The sequence below is a fragment of the Zootoca vivipara genome, chromosome 2, assembly GCF_965207765.1.
Source record: "Zootoca vivipara chromosome 2, rZooViv2.hap1.1, whole genome shotgun sequence".
Lineage (NCBI taxonomy): Eukaryota > Metazoa > Chordata > Lepidosauria > Squamata > Lacertidae > Zootoca > Zootoca vivipara.
Genome location: NC_142584.1, coordinates 21,432,543 through 21,448,197, shown reverse-complemented (window position 1 = coordinate 21,448,197; position 15,655 = coordinate 21,432,543). Strand labels below are relative to the sequence as shown.

At 41.5% G+C, this 15,655-nt stretch overlaps 1 protein-coding gene across 1 annotated transcript in view; it reads right to left on the bottom strand.

The window, feature by feature from the left end:
- Positions 1-15,496, bottom strand: part of GNA13 (G protein subunit alpha 13) — a 31,640-nt gene extending 16,144 nt beyond the window's left edge. The window contains exons 1-2 of the mRNA XM_035104036.3: positions 15,143-15,496; positions 8,525-8,751 (exon numbers count right to left, since the gene is read on the bottom strand). Coding sequence (XP_034959927.1) covers positions 8,525-8,751; positions 15,143-15,425 — 510 coding nt within the window. The 5' untranslated portion in view covers positions 15,426-15,496. The remainder of the gene's footprint in view (positions 1-8,524; positions 8,752-15,142) is intronic.
- Positions 15,497-15,655: the final 159 nt, after the last annotated feature.

Below are 15,655 nucleotides of genomic sequence, written 5' to 3'. Positions count from 1 at the left end.
GCTGGCTGATTCTTCGGGAGATACTGATTCCAAGGGAAGGGGAGGGGGCTGAACTAGATCTAAATGTTTATTTTTGATTAGCTGTAGTAATATTTGTTTATATGAATATTTTTGGGAATGAAAAATAGGCTTCGGGGAGAACTAAAAGTTTAGGGGTTTAGTTGTTCTTTTGTAGAATTAAGATAATTGATTAACGTGGGAATGATATTATTAAAGTTATTAGTGAGTGACCATGAAATTAGATATGATTTAAGTGTAAGTTAAGATATTAAGATATAAATGAAAACTGCTTAATTTGGTTACAAAAAGGAACTCATTGAGGGAGAGGTGAGGAAGTCTGCAATGTCAAGAACCTAGTCATATGTTTTGTAGTATTTGTTGGGGTTTTTTTTGGCTATTTTTTATGTTTTTTGTATTTTTCTATTTTGTTTTTTTAAAAAACGAATTAAAATTATTTGAAGAAGAAAAAAAGAGATAGTGACATAGCTACACACAACCTAACCCAGTATGATTCTTTAAGCAAGCTGGTACTGGTAACACTTTAACATTAGATGCACAGCACCAGTAATTCAGCCTTCATTGCAGAGGATTCATTCCATGTTTTTTGTCCTCCATATCTTTTATCATTAAAGGACTATAAATTCTTTACTGCTCTGATAGCAAGACTGACACAACATACTGGCCAAGTTGAACATATTTATCACTACAGCAGGGGCAGTTTCCCAATCAGTGTTCACCTAGAGATAGGAAAGTGACAAATCACGCGGCTGCAATTGCTTACGTGGATAATGAACATTTCTCTCCACTGCTTTTCATGCTAAAAAGAGAAACAAACTGTAGAGATTCTAACCAAACACACCTTTTCCTGTCATTGACAATCTGATCAAAGGCTTGCAAGCATCGTCACAGACGTAAACAGGATTCAGAAGAAAGACACTTTTCTAATTCTTCCTGGAATGGCCTTGCACTAGTTTTAATGACAATTCTCTTTCAAAGTTGTTAGCAGACCAAGGGGCCAATTCTACATCCAATTTCAGTTAAATGACAGATGTGAGCATCCAAAGCTCTGAATATTGTATGAACATGTTAAGAGAATATTCAAATTATTTAGAGAGATGCTAAATCTACAAAGAAGCCACAACATTATTCAAACACAAACTGTGCCTCACTGGAATTAAACAAATATAATCCAGTGTAAAACTATTCAGAAGCAAATTAATTCAATTTAGATTTATCCAAATTGTTCCAACTCCAAATTTAAAATTAAAATGCAACTAGCTTATACTGTATAGTTGTATTTACAGTTAGACACTATTTGCAAGGTTTTTCTATTCCACTAAATATTCCTTTAGCTAATAATCTTGTACAAAAATAGCTGAAGTTACAGGTAGGTAGCCGGGTTGGTCTGCCGTAGTCGAAACAAAATAAAAAACACATACCAATGACAAACTTAGTTGGTCTCTATGGTGCTACTGGAAGGAATTTTTTTATTTTGTTTTAGAAATAAGATGCCACCACTCCAAGACATGCTACCCCTTCAAAAACTTCTAAAGTGAAGATCAGCATCACAGTCACCTGATTATGCCATTGCCATCACAAAAAGCTATTAATTCATACTTGTGTCACTTGCCCCATGAATCTATACAGTTTAATCTCAAATACACTAGTACCTACCACCAGATAATACATTCGTTCCAGTCACACAATACTATTTTTGTTTCAAATATTTGATAGGTGCTTCAAGCTAAAATATCAAATAATGATTTACTGAACATTTCATAGTACAATCTGTCTGCCTCCAGTTCAATAAAGCATGACACTTGCGTGTGTATCTGAGAGCTGCATATGGGCAGGAAGGTGGCCAGGGGGAACAATTTAAGTTGATTCACTTTTGCTGAGCCCTGAGAGGAACAGGGGATTTGTGAAGGCACTGTGAACAGTGGACTACATTGCAGGGATACTGTAGGCTAGCCTGCCTCTTTGCACAGCTGTCCATTCTGCAATAGGAGTAAAACACTGAACTACACTGTAGGGTTGCTGTAAACTACTCTCAGTCCAATGTACTGTACAATGTGAGGATAAAAATGGACAACAATGCAGGGCTGTTGCAAGTTACCCTACCAGACCCCTAAACTGCCGGGGGGTGGGGGTGGGTGGGTCCTAATACCTCTATGCAACATTGCTCAGTTGTTGTAAACCAGAGGTGGGGAACATTTTCAACCCTGAGGACCGGATCCAGAACTTGTCCACCCCTGAATGCCATTTTTGTTTTTCTTTGTTATGTTATGCATCTTTGTGTTTATATATTGTAAACTGCCCTGTGATCCTTGGATGAAAGGCAGCATAGAAATTTAATAAATAATAATGGTGATAATTTTGACAAGTGGGTGGGGAACCTACTTTTCAATTGCCTGACATGAGGCACAAGCAGGCACAGGCTTATCTCCAGTCTTAGTGATGTATGATAAGACTCTGCTTTGATGGTTAAAAGGCAGCAGTTAAGAGCACACTTATCACTGATCTTAGTTCAGTCCCTGTCCAGAAACATCTGTAGCTGGTGAACCACATCAAGCTGGTAAAAGGCAGTCAAGGCCACAAAGAACACTTGGGCCTCTAGTGGGAAAGATATATCTAGGAGTGCCCACATTTCCAACCCCATCCAGAATGGGTAATTTGCCTATCTTCCAGGTATGGAGCCACGCACCTAAGGAATGTCCATCTGTGGGTGCTTCTGGAGGCAGAATTATGTCTGTACAGTGGAACGTAATCCATTCCTTGAAGACTGTTTGACTTCTGAAACGTTTGACAACCAAGGCGCAATTTCCAGTCAGCAAAATCTATTGAAAAAACGGAGAAACATGCCTTGGAAGCTGTTCGACTTCCGAGGCATGTTTGAAAACAGAAGCATTCACTTCCGGGTTGTTGGTGTTCAAAAGCTGGTACATTTGACTTCCGAAGCGTTCGACAACCGAGGTTCCACTGTACACTGGTTTCCAATTAAGCAGCCTCTAATAAAAATATTAATCTGTTCTTTATTGTTGTTGTTGAATTGTTCCTGGCCATGGGGTTGTTTTGTAAAACTATGTTAAATAATATAAATAAAATTTATGAAAAGGAGCTGTTTTCACAGATTTCAAAATGAACCAGAAAGTCTGATCATTCCTGATAATTTCTATCAGATTGTGTTTATGAAGTGGCAGCCATATACAAAGGTTGGGTGCTTGGGGGGGGCGGCTTCTGGGCGCCACCAGTTCTTTTTATGTGAAATGGAAATTTAATGGTGCCCATGTCAGTTTCTTAGATGTCCAAATATGCCCCAAGGGCTTAAAGAGGTTGTGAACCCCTTATTAATGGCCAGATCACTGTTATCAAATCCAGCAGTAAGTCGCAAGCTCTGATCACCTGACTCTGAGGCATATATTTTCCCTACTCCTTATTGGAAAAAAATAAGAAAGAGATCTCACCAGGTAAGTCCTCCTAGAGAGGCGCAACATCTACAGTGGTGCCTCCGGCTACGAACTTAATTCATTCCGGAGGTCCATTCTTAAGCCAAAACTGTTCTTAACATGAGGCGTGCTTTCGCTAATTGCGCCTCCCGCTGCTGCCGTGCAATCGGCGCACTACTTCTGCTTGCATCCCAGCAAAGTTTGCAACTGGGAGCATCTACTACCGGGTTAGTGGAGCTCGTAACCCGAAGCATTCATAAGGAGGACGGTACGTAGTATGAGGATCCATGGTAATGTCAATTCATTCTAAAGCACAGGTGCCATGTGGGAACTGCTCTGCATGCCATGAAGTAATTTCACATGAGACTCAAATGATTTCAGTCAGAAATATCGTATTTTTCCACACTGTAGCAGAAATCACCCAAATCTTGCAAGGTACTTCATTTAGTACTCAAACATGTTAAGCAGTGAATAAAAGGCTAGCACACAGACCCTACTAAGCACAACAAATAGAAAACAGTAAAATTGAAAGCAAGCAGACCGTCCACTACAAACAACAGTCACTACCTAAATAGTACTATGCATGTTTGTTTCCGGCCAAAATGTCCTCATGGCAGATCTTTTATTTAATGCATCGATTGTGTAATTTATTGTTTACATCTATTCAGTCGATTTCTATTATCTACTTTGAGAGTCATCTGAAACCTAAATATATATTTGTATAACCTATTTAATGTTATGACATGTTTACACAATAGTCCCTTGTAACTTGAAGAAACATGATCTATGATTCATATCTCAAAATAGTTCGCATTGCCTCGTGAATTAGACAACTACACAAAAAATATTAGCATTGTATAGCAAGCCTGGAAGTTAATTAAATAGAGCATTACTTTGATCCATGCATACTATGTGATTATATTGAAAGGGGTAGCAATGTCACATAAAAAAAAAAGTTTTGTAGCATTTTAAAGACTAGCTGGTTTACTGAGGCACACACTTTCATGGGCTGGAGCCCAATTCAATCAGTTTTATCGAATGAAAAAGTCTCTAGGCTAGGAGTATATTCCACACAGTATGTGAGATCTCAAATATAACAATAGTGTCCCCTTTAGAACCAAGTTCTACTGTTGCAAAATGAATAGCTTATGCAGGGGTGGACAACTGGATCCTGTCCATCAGCCAGCTCCTGACAGTTCCCCAATCCCAGTGAAGGGTGGGCATTTAAGTTCAGTGTGCAATGCAAGCTTTGCTTGTAGTAGGGATCCAAATAGAGCCCAACCCAGCAAGGCGCCAAATTTAAAATGAATCTGAAGCACACTTTTATCTCCCCCACACCTGAGGTCATATGATATTGAGAGTAGAGAACGTAGGCACGTCTGTGAGAAAGTTAGGACCTCAGCGAGCCTGAATCTGCATTGTGGGCAAAGGTTCCCCAAGCATGCATTACAGGTACCTAGCAGAGACATTCCGTTTGCAGTCTTCATCTTGGAACACAGTTTAGAAGGTGACCATATGGCACCCAGCTTAATTCTTTTACTTTTTTGCTCTTTATTCTTCCTCATCCTCCCCCACATCCTTCTGCTTTAACATCTTGCCTGGTGAAGAGTTCTGGAGAAGCTAACAGCTTGCCAATATTTTGTAACATTTTGGTTGGCCCTAAGAAAGGTATTGCCTAACCTTTTGGATTTTGGAGGGGGTTTTCTCAGCTGCCTTTACTCTTAACATGCCTTTTATTACCAATTTTCTTTGAAAAAGGCCAGCCTTACATCTACCTTAACTTTCTTACTCTTCTGCAATATTTACTGGGAGACGTTCATGACTTTGATGGAATAAGGATTGAACTGAACTCCCATGTTCATACCAGAACTGCAGTTAAGTTAACTTTTATGTTCCAGGTTACGGTAATATGTAAAACATTTTTTAAAAAACAAACACAAGAGTTGTATTCAAAACTTGGTGTTAGAAGTACAGCTGACTTCAAATATTTTCACATGTCCAGATCTTCTACATTAGCAAGAAGCCACAACTAAGCAAAGCAGACAGTGGAAAGTATTGCAACAACAAAGTTCTCACTGTACAACTCCATGGGGAAAGCAACAAAAAAGCAGTCAAATTTGACTTTAAAAGGTGAAGAGTAGCTAGCAATTTTGCAAGCTTAAATGCCAGTTAAGAGTTACTCTGTATAATCATCTACTTTTGTGGAGCTATATTCTACAGTATACCAAGCAACTCACCATGATACCCAGGCAATAAAAGCAAAGCGGTTTTATATGCAACTAGACTATGTGAACTTTGTAAAGAACAGGCTATTGCCAAATTCTGAAGTGTTAATGTTCACATTTCTATTTGGGGAAGTGGAAGGGAGAGGGAGGGGGGAAGGAGAGAGAGAGAGAAGGAAATGACAGTTGTGCGCTGTTCAAACATTCATCAAGCCAGGAAACCTTGGAGTATGCATCAAAAGTGAAACTGACTAATGTTTCCTTCCCATCTCTCCCATATACCCCAAAGCCAAGATGCAAGTATTACTTAAAACAGTACATAAATCAAATTAGTTAAAAACACAAACAAAAAAAGTTGTCACTTGCAACAAAGCATCGCAAAAATTAAATGAGGTTTCTGAGATTTGAAGTGGTTTGCTTTAATGATTTAAGGCATTCTAAGGAATACCTTTCTTTCTACTAAATTATGTCACAAGAACTGGATAACTATAAAAGTTTGTCACTAGAGGCTGGATTCAGTTAACTAGTTCCACTAGTGGTAGGAAGTGCAATGGCTCACGCTGGCATGACAGGCCTCCCCCGCATTGGCTTGGGTGGGGTGGGAAAAACCCCAGAACGGTGTGCAGGGGAAGAGGGGAAGTCTGGGAAAGCAGAAATGCTTGAGCTAAAATAACACCTGTATTAGCACAACGTTGAATTCCTCTCTTTGTTTCCGCGTTTGCCAAAATACTGACAACCTGAATGAAAACGTTCTAAAGAAACTCTGCGTATACGTGCCCATTTATTTTTCTTAAAATATAAATGCTAAGAATTTAAGTCTTATTTCTCTTGTTGTTGTCATTGGCTTGGATCCAATATTGCCAACAAAAAAGGCACTTAAATTAGCAGAAAGTCATCCCCATCTCTCTTGATTGATTCTGCAGCTCCCCACAACACATTCCATCCCATTCCATTCTGGAGGGTCCTTTGACCCTTAGGAGCAGCTTTTCAAGGGCTGTAATGTGGAAGATGGGGCAGGAAAGCCCCATTGTGTAAGCAGGGCTCTACACGTGCTTCTTCAAATCCAAGCCATTATTGCATATATCCTATTCTGGAAGTAGAGGTAAATTTTTGTCACAGTTCTTCCTTTCATAATATGGAGATTGAGAAGTATGGGCAACAACAGCTTGGTTTCACATATAATGCCAAACCATAGGGTAACTCTACACGAGCAAGTCTTGGGCTCACACACTTCTACCTTCCCCCATTTCTCTTGCATAGTAAGATGATCTTACTTACTGTTTCTACAAACCTTAGTTTCCCGTTACGTCTGAACCAGCAAATTATAGTTTGATTTAGACATAGTAAATGAACAAGCCTGGAATGACCCTAAGGCTTGCATATTCACTCTCTCTCATATGCTACATTGCCTCATTTCCTTGATCTGTAGCAAAACAAAATTGGCCCAACATCCAAACCAGCGAGACGCACCGGAATTGTAAACCAGAAGCACATAGACAGACAATTTAATGCAAACAATGGTTTATATAATAGGATGTCGCTACCTGAATATTAGTGCATGAGGTGAGAAGGATAAACTGTGGTTTTGAAAACTGGGAACACAACTGGGAATGCAATGAAATGTAGACATAAGGAAGCCTTCTGTACAGTGTTCTAGCCAGCTTTGCCTTATTTGATGTTTCCCCCCACCTCCAAACAACAAGGAAAATTTTCAGATCCTTCCTTAAGTAACATCTTGCTTTCCCCCATATTTATTTACCTACTTAATTTATATAGTTGTCCCATATCAGAAGTACTCTAGAAGCCAGTTTGCTGTAGTTGTTAGAGAGTGTCTGACTAGGACCTGGGAGCCCAGGATTCAAATCCCCACTCAGTCATGAAGCTCACTGGGTGACCTTGGGCCAGGCACAGCTTCTGTAGGGTCTTTGTAGGGATTAACTGAGGAGAGGGAGTGAACCATGTACTCCTCAGAGAAGAAGGTGGGATATAAATGCAATAAATAAGCTCTCCTTAAGAAAGCTGGAGAGGCAAGCCAGATGGAGATGTCAGTCGCCAACCTGGCATCCAGAAATCTCCATGTGGTCGTAATTTGACGCGCACCAATAGCAAAATATGCCTGGTACTTTCTGGCTAATTTCTAACACTGGCAGTTCATATGCTCGTGTTTAGCATCCTAGGATTCTTATGAGCAAAGAGTTAAGTGATTGGGAATAAGAGGAGCCATAGCTCAGTGGTAGAGCAACTATTCTGTATGCTGAATGTTTGATACCTTGCATCTCCAGGTACGAAAGGAAAAGAATCCTGTCTGAAACAGCTGCTGCCAGTTAGTGTAGATAACACTTAGCTATACAGACCAATGTTCTGGCACTAATGTCCTATTTCCCATGCAAAATAACAGCATGCTCTAGTTATTTGTGCCTTGCTCCTATAGAAACAAAATATTCCCACATCATTACCCCTGACTGTGTTTATCATCATCCCTAAACTTCTTTCAGAACCTACACCTGATTTTAACCAGACATATGTGGTGCACAAGTAGCTTGTAATACCTCCCCCCCTTTTGTATTTTTAGTTTATCTGAAGTACATTAAGAGCAGGAAATCATTCTTATATACTCTCAAGGCCAGGTTCAAATTTCAGGCTCTGCTACAATTATGGTGGGTCTTGTGGATATTAAGTTCTGTGTAATGATTCTCAATAATCAATTTGAGACTAGGCAATACATCTTCAGAGTATTTTGATCATGGCTAATGGTAACTTTTACAATGGCTCAGAAAGGACACCATTATTTCACCTGAAAACATTTCACAATATGCAATCTCAACAGGAACAACAAGTATCAGATGTGCTTCTTACCAGTTGAAATTCTCTGCGTCTGTCATAGGCATGCTGGATGCCACTATCTGCCCACAAGCTTCTTATTGCTGGAAGGAACTGCAAAAAAACTTGGGTCTCCACCATTCCGTGCGCCACCACTCCTGAGCGGGTATCAAAGGCCATCAGCACATCACCATTTCTTTGGTTAGAAGGATTTCCCCAAGGAATATGAAGCTTCTCTCGAGCATCCACAAGGACTCTTACACCTTCAACAAAATTGAAAGCACTTTGTTATTTTCCTAGTGGTATTTATTTTAGGCCCAATAAACAGCTTCTCTCAAAAAGCAATGAGTGACACACAGAGAGACCTTATCTAATTACAAGTAATGGATGGAAAAATGTCTGTAGTAGCCCCAACTGCTTTCTATATAACCAGATCCTGTGCAATTTTGGGCCTGGATAATAGCTATTTCATATACAGTAGTACCTCGGTTTATGAACACAATTGGTTACAGAAGTCTGTTCATAAACTGAAGCGTTCATAAACTGAAGCGAACTTTCCCATTGAAAGTAATGGAAAGTGGATTAATCTGTTCCAGACTGTCCACGGAGTACTTAAACTGAAGCGTTCATAAACTGAAGTGAAGTTTCCCACTGAAAGTAATGGAAAGTGGATTAATCCGTTCCAGACGGGTCCGCGGAGTACTCAACCTGAAGCGTACTTAACCCGAAGCATGGGTGTAATTGGTTCCGGAAGTCTGTTCATAAACTGAAGCGTTCATAAACTGAAGTGAACTTTCCCATTGAAAGTAATGGAAAGTGAATTAATCCGTTCCAGATGGGTCCACGGCGTTCATAAACTGAAAATTCGTAAACCGAGGTGTTCATAAACCGAGGTTCCACTGTATGCCTAAGGCAGCTGCTGGAATAGGACACGTAACAGCAGTCCAAAGTGGTAATCAGAAATAGGGAGGTTATCAGCTTTGACAAAGCATGTCTTCAAATTTTCTTTTCAAATAATGAACTATAGACATGGTATTAACTTGGGATGCTATTGCAAAACTGGCCTAACACCTTAATTCTAACATATCGTGAAATAGGGTTGAGTGAGACCTGGTTTTCAATCTTGTGATATATCACCAGGTAAACATCATGATATACTAATAAACAGTATAACGTCAGAAATATGGATGGAGCTATGCAGAGGCACTGGCTAGCTTCACAGTTTTACCCACATTGTGCTTTTTGCATAGCGCCCACACACCATGATTTGCAATATATTGCCAGGTCAAAAATTTTGAAACTGCTATCACAATATGGACTTCAATGATAATCGTTTGGGACGATTTATCACCTATCGGGAAATAAGTCCTACAGACTTCAGTGCAGTCCAGCCCATCTTGAAAATGTGAAGAAAATGCTATCCTTAAAATAGAAGGTAAAAAACAGAATGTGTACAAGCTGTTACATTTGACTGATAAAATGAAAACACTGGTGTAATGGAGGGGCTAAGAGATTCAGTCATGAACAAGTTGTGGGTTTAAAATTTACCTGCCATGAAGTTGCTATGTAACTTTAGGTAGGTACTCTTTTTCAGCCTCAAGACACTTAACACTAACATATATGCTGTAAACATAATATATGCACCAAGGCACTTTGAACACTCTACTGTGCTATTTGAATACTAAAAAGTACTGTTATTTTATGAAAAGGGGAAAAGACATGTATAAGACCAGAACACACTACTTTGGTGTCAATGTTAAAAATATATTTGTAGTTTCTAAAACACTATTAAGTATTTTCAGTAAGATAATGATTATCTAGTATGAGTTATCATGATCCTGGAAAATAGTTGGTGAAATGTATTCAGTCTCTCTTTCACAGACTCTCTTACTTTCAAAGTAAGAAGCATTGGAGAATTTTAGTTTTAAATGCCAAAACAGTTAGAATTGTGGCTATTAGTTGAGATCTTTTCATTTGGGATTGTTGATGCCTATAAAGAAAAAAGAGGGACCATTTTACTGCAGATAGTCATGACGATAGAACAATATAATCTCTCTTTTGTAAACATAGGCTTGTATCCAACTGTATCCCTTGGCTCAACAGAAGGGTCTTTCATCCATCAGAGGCTTCCATAAAACAGGGAAAGGCAATTTTCATCAGTTTCCCTTTCCTTCTGGAGCCCTCAAACACCTCCCCCTACCCCTTTGGAACAGCGTGGGAGGTGCTGCAGAATGGGGGCTCTAGGGAAAAGGGAGCCCCAAAAAACCCCTCCTTCCCCTTTTCACTCAAGAAAGTCTCCACTAAGTGAAGAGCCTTCAATTAATGGAACAGCAATCTATAGCTGTGTAATACATCTGCATAACTTTCTCAAAGTGCCACCACTGTTTGATTCCCAAGAAGCCCAGCCATGTAAAATTCCTTCAATCTTAGGTGATTTGGTTTAACAACTGGGTGGAAAAAGCCCGAGGCAGCTAACATTTAGATCAGGTACGAGAGACATACACATCCTGATGGCACATGTGAAGAAGGCATATATTAACCTGTGTAGGAATTTAAGAGAGCACGACAGCCCGGAAGGCATATTTTCTTGGCACAGAAAGTCTCAGCATGACAAGATTATGCTTACACTACAGATAACTCCCCATTCTTGTGCTTGTGTATAAATTAAGCACCACCATAGACAAGGCTCAGAAGCCAAGAGCCCCATCTTATGATTTTTGAACAGATTCTAGACACTTCAAAAACCGGAGAATCGGAGAACAACTTTTCCCTACATACAGATATAAGCAGCTCCTGCATACATGAAGCTTGTAAGCTGTCTTATAGTACAACCTCCTGTACACATCTTTCCAGAGAGTTATCTTCAAATATTTGAAATGTATACACTTTTTGGGTAGATACTTGAGATGGGATTAACGTTCAGCATTAATGCCTTATTTTTGCAAACATATGTTCTGAATGGAGATGTGAGGGCCTGTGGGGGAAATGGAAAAATTCAAGGGGGGGAGGGAGATGGTCGTCTGAAAAATAGTTGTTTCTCCCCCGCAAAAAAGAAAAGAAAAAAGGATTGAGAAATATTTTCATTTAGAATGACAAACAAACGATTTAGGACAAAGTGCTCATATATTCCCCCCCATCCCCTGCCAAATGATTTCTAAAACTATGCAACAGGAAGATTTTTATGTGAGACTATGTACGTACAGTATCAAATCATTACAATTCCTGCACAGTGAGAACAAGTCCTGAGCTGTCAACTGAGAGTACAACGCTCAGGTGCAAGAGCGAGATGCATTTCGGCCCCTTGGAGGGGATTGTCACCGTCACATGAGAAGGAAGAAGCATTCAATGCCATCTTTGCTTGTGGTCTTCTTCTTGCTGGCATATTTGTTGATCCCATTTCTGTCCTCTCGTCTAGGCCTCAAAGGACTGGGAGTGGGAGCAAGCACATAGCAACATTATTTGTTGTCATCTAATTCACGTTGCTGTTGGATCCAAGGTTCAAAGTCATAAGTGATAATAGTACTGCTTCTGAATACGATCAAATTACAAAACAAACAGCACACTTAAGGCTTGTTGTTGGAAAGGTGCTTTCAAATGCTGCAGCCTTCAGAACATCTTCACACATTTGGCCAAGGGATACAGAGTGGGATTGTGCCAAACGTATCCCGCCTGCAGAATGATGGCAAGGTCTCTGCACAACAAAGTCTCTGACTCCTCTTGCTTCTTACATACTTCAGATTCCTCCATCTGCTCCAACATGTGAAAGAAACTGGTCTATGTTTGAAACACCAAATCAAGAAATAAACTGCTTTTGTGAAAGGACAGAAGCTTATTTCAATCTGGGGAAACCTTCAGCTTTTAGAGGTCCATAATAATATGAAGAAACAGAAAGCGATACCACAGAAAAGGAGGCTGTTCAAATTTCATGTACTGCACTGTAGTGTTCACTGAGTTTTGTTCCTCCTCCCATCTTTCTCTTGGCTCTTTTTATGTCTGTTTTATATTGTGGAGGACTGAAGAAGACGACATCATAATTTCCTGAATAATCATGTTTTACTATAATGTTGATGGTTTCTAGTTATTGTTTTTGCGTGCTCATTTACTGGCAAAACCAAATAAATGCTAGGTTCCTTACAGTTTGCAGCTTGCAGCTCCATTTTTTAACGAAAACTTTAAATTCCATTTGCCTGAACAAACGTTATTTTTAACATACCAGACGTGATAATTCTATGGTAAATCAGGTTATACATAATGCATCTAATGTTCCTAAAATAACAACATGCCTTTTGATATGTAAAGCATATGTAATGTACAAGTATTGTATTTAAAAATAAATAAATCCAAAAATTTCTGAAGAAGGGCATTCAGAGGAAACACTGGAAAAAAAAACCTTCCTCCCTTCTATAACTTCAAAATTCCCAGTAATCTTACATCTCTAATTCTGGGCTTTTTTACTCAGAGATTTGTACACACCAACTCCTCTCATTGTGCATAAAAAGAGAAACTGTTAGGAAGTTGAAAACGAGACTGAACAGGTTAAAGCTGGAATCTTAGACTGTACCAAATTGTCACCAGTTGTAGCTTGAGCCAAACCCAAATATTTTGTAAGCCAGGAGGGGGCAGGGAGAGGAAGCACACAAGCCAACTGACATGCAAAAATAATTTGTTCCTATACTACTCACTTCCATGTCACAAGACAGCATTAGAATGACAGTAAGCAACGGTACAGATATATCCATTCTAGGACAAGTTTTGGACATATTTCCACAACTGTTCATCACTTTGTGAAAGCTAGAAAAAATTCCCTTGTACCATACCTACCCTTCTCTCCTCACTGTATAACCACTAAGAACTCTCCTCGCTTACCCTTCACATTCCCAATTTCACATCCAGCAAATTACACATGCAAAAAACTACAGACACAACTGAACAGCATGATAACAAGCTTATATGAACTCCTGTTTGATAAATCTCAAGAATATTCTTTAAAAGTAAACTCCACAGGCAGGATTTGTACGCCGTTCCACATGGTTCTGTTATGGACCATTCACCTCCTGCAGCAGACATCTACAGCAGGCCTTGAAACATTTGGCTCTCTAATCTTGAGTGACTATAAACACACACATGACTACTCACACTTATAATCCACTTTCACGTTTTTAGGTCCACAATTCTTCTGAACACTCAGGTAACTGACTTCTGGAAACTTTTCTCTGAAGCCCCTCATTAATCTTGCAATTGCAATTCCTATTGTGCTCTGTCTATTTTCTTCTCTCTACATACCCAGTCACAGCTTCATATCACAATATACCCATAACACAATATATATTTGCTACAACTACTGGCCCATTACAACAGGTATCTTCAACCTTTTCAGACTCAGGACTCACTTTTAACCCCAACATGCATCTGGGTACCCATTCTTAATCTTTCATCACCTATATGCATGGTGGCAGTACTTCTGCTGCACCCCACTTTGGATCAGGTTGTGAAGTGGGTTCCAACCTGCCAATTGATGGCCAACGAGTGCACTACAGCAGTGGTCCTCAACCTTGGGCCTCCAGATGTTTTGAGACTACAATTCCCATCATCCCTGACCACTGGTCCTGTTAGCTAGGGGTCATGGGAGTTGTAGGCCAAAAACATCTGGAGGCCCAAGGTTAAGGACCACTGCACTACAGGATCAGCACAAGGCCAACCTGATCACCACACTATTAATTCCACATACATGCCAGGACCCCAACCACTCCTCCAACATAAAAAGAGCACTCGCATCTTTCAGCCAATGTACTACTGACTAAACAGCATGCTTCCAATTCAAGATTCAAAATAAAAGATCGCAAGCCAGCGTTGCCACCCAGACTCTCTCGGCCCCCAACTCTGCCTTACTCCCTCCCTTCTGTCCCTTCTTCATCATGCTCTGATCACGTTTCTTCGAGTTGTGTCGTATCCACGACATGTCCACCACCACTAGCTCAGTGGTAGAGAACATGCTTCGCCTGCAAAGCGTCCCAGGTTCTCAATCCTCGGAGTCAGTGCCGTAGAAAGACCTCTGTTCTCACACGGCACAAGGCAGCTGTCAGGTTCCTTATACTGTAAAGGCCCCGTTCGAAAATCCCCAACTCGTCACAGCCCAGCCTAGTCGGGCGACACACACGACCTTTCCATGCCCAAGGACCTTCCAAAACCGATGACACGTGTACTGAAAAAGTGAAAGCAGGAAAGCTGCAGCGAGGGCGGCTGGGGAATCCCAAGGGCAAAAAAAACAAACAAACGGGGCAATAAGTGAAACGTTCGTTCTGGCCAGTCTCCCTCTCTAGCCGCAACCCTCACACGCGTGTCTTCTTTTCCCCACGTACACCCTCAATGCTCCAGCGACTTCGCCTCCACGGACCTTTCCCACCCTCTTTCTCTTCTCTCTCAGGGCTTCCGTCTTTCAGCAGCAGCTGCTAAAGGGTATCTCGCTGCAAACGTTGCGGTTCTTTTCTCTCCCCCCATACTTTTGTTGTTTTGCTGGCTCCCCCTCCCCCACCTCAACGGATATCGGGGGGGCGCCTCTTCTGCTTCCCCCTCCCTCTTTCCGGTGGCCGCAAAGTTTGGGGAGGGGGACGGACGGGGGCGCGCGCAAGAGAGAGACCCCCCCTCCACCCTCACCCTTGATGACGTTGCTGTAGATGGTGGCGCGGAACTCCTCTCGAGCGGCCCGGTCCCAGTCCTGGCCGTGGATGATGCGCATCTGCTTGAGGAAGGTGCTCTTGCCGCTCTCGCCCGCGCCCAGCAGCAGGATCTTGACGAGCCGCTTGACGTAGGTCTTCTCGCGGTACAGGCACTTGTCGATCTCTTTGGACTTTCGCTGCTGTTCCGCCTCGGTGCTGTTGAGCAGGCAGCCCGGGAAGCAGCCCGACAGCGGGGACCGCGATGGCAGGAAATCCGCCATCTTAGCGAGCACTGCCAGCCAGGGAGCGGCCGCCGCGGCCCTGCGCCGCTCTGCGCCTGCGTAGCTCCCGGGGACGGGCAGGCCGGGTCCCGCCCCCCAGCCCACTCCAAGGGCGGGCCACGTGACGCGAGGCGCCGCTCCGAGGTCGTCACGTGGCAAGCTCCCCAATTAGCAGCCTCCCTGTCGTCACGCGGCTGACTTCTCGCTTTCCGTCCGCCGACGCTCCCGCC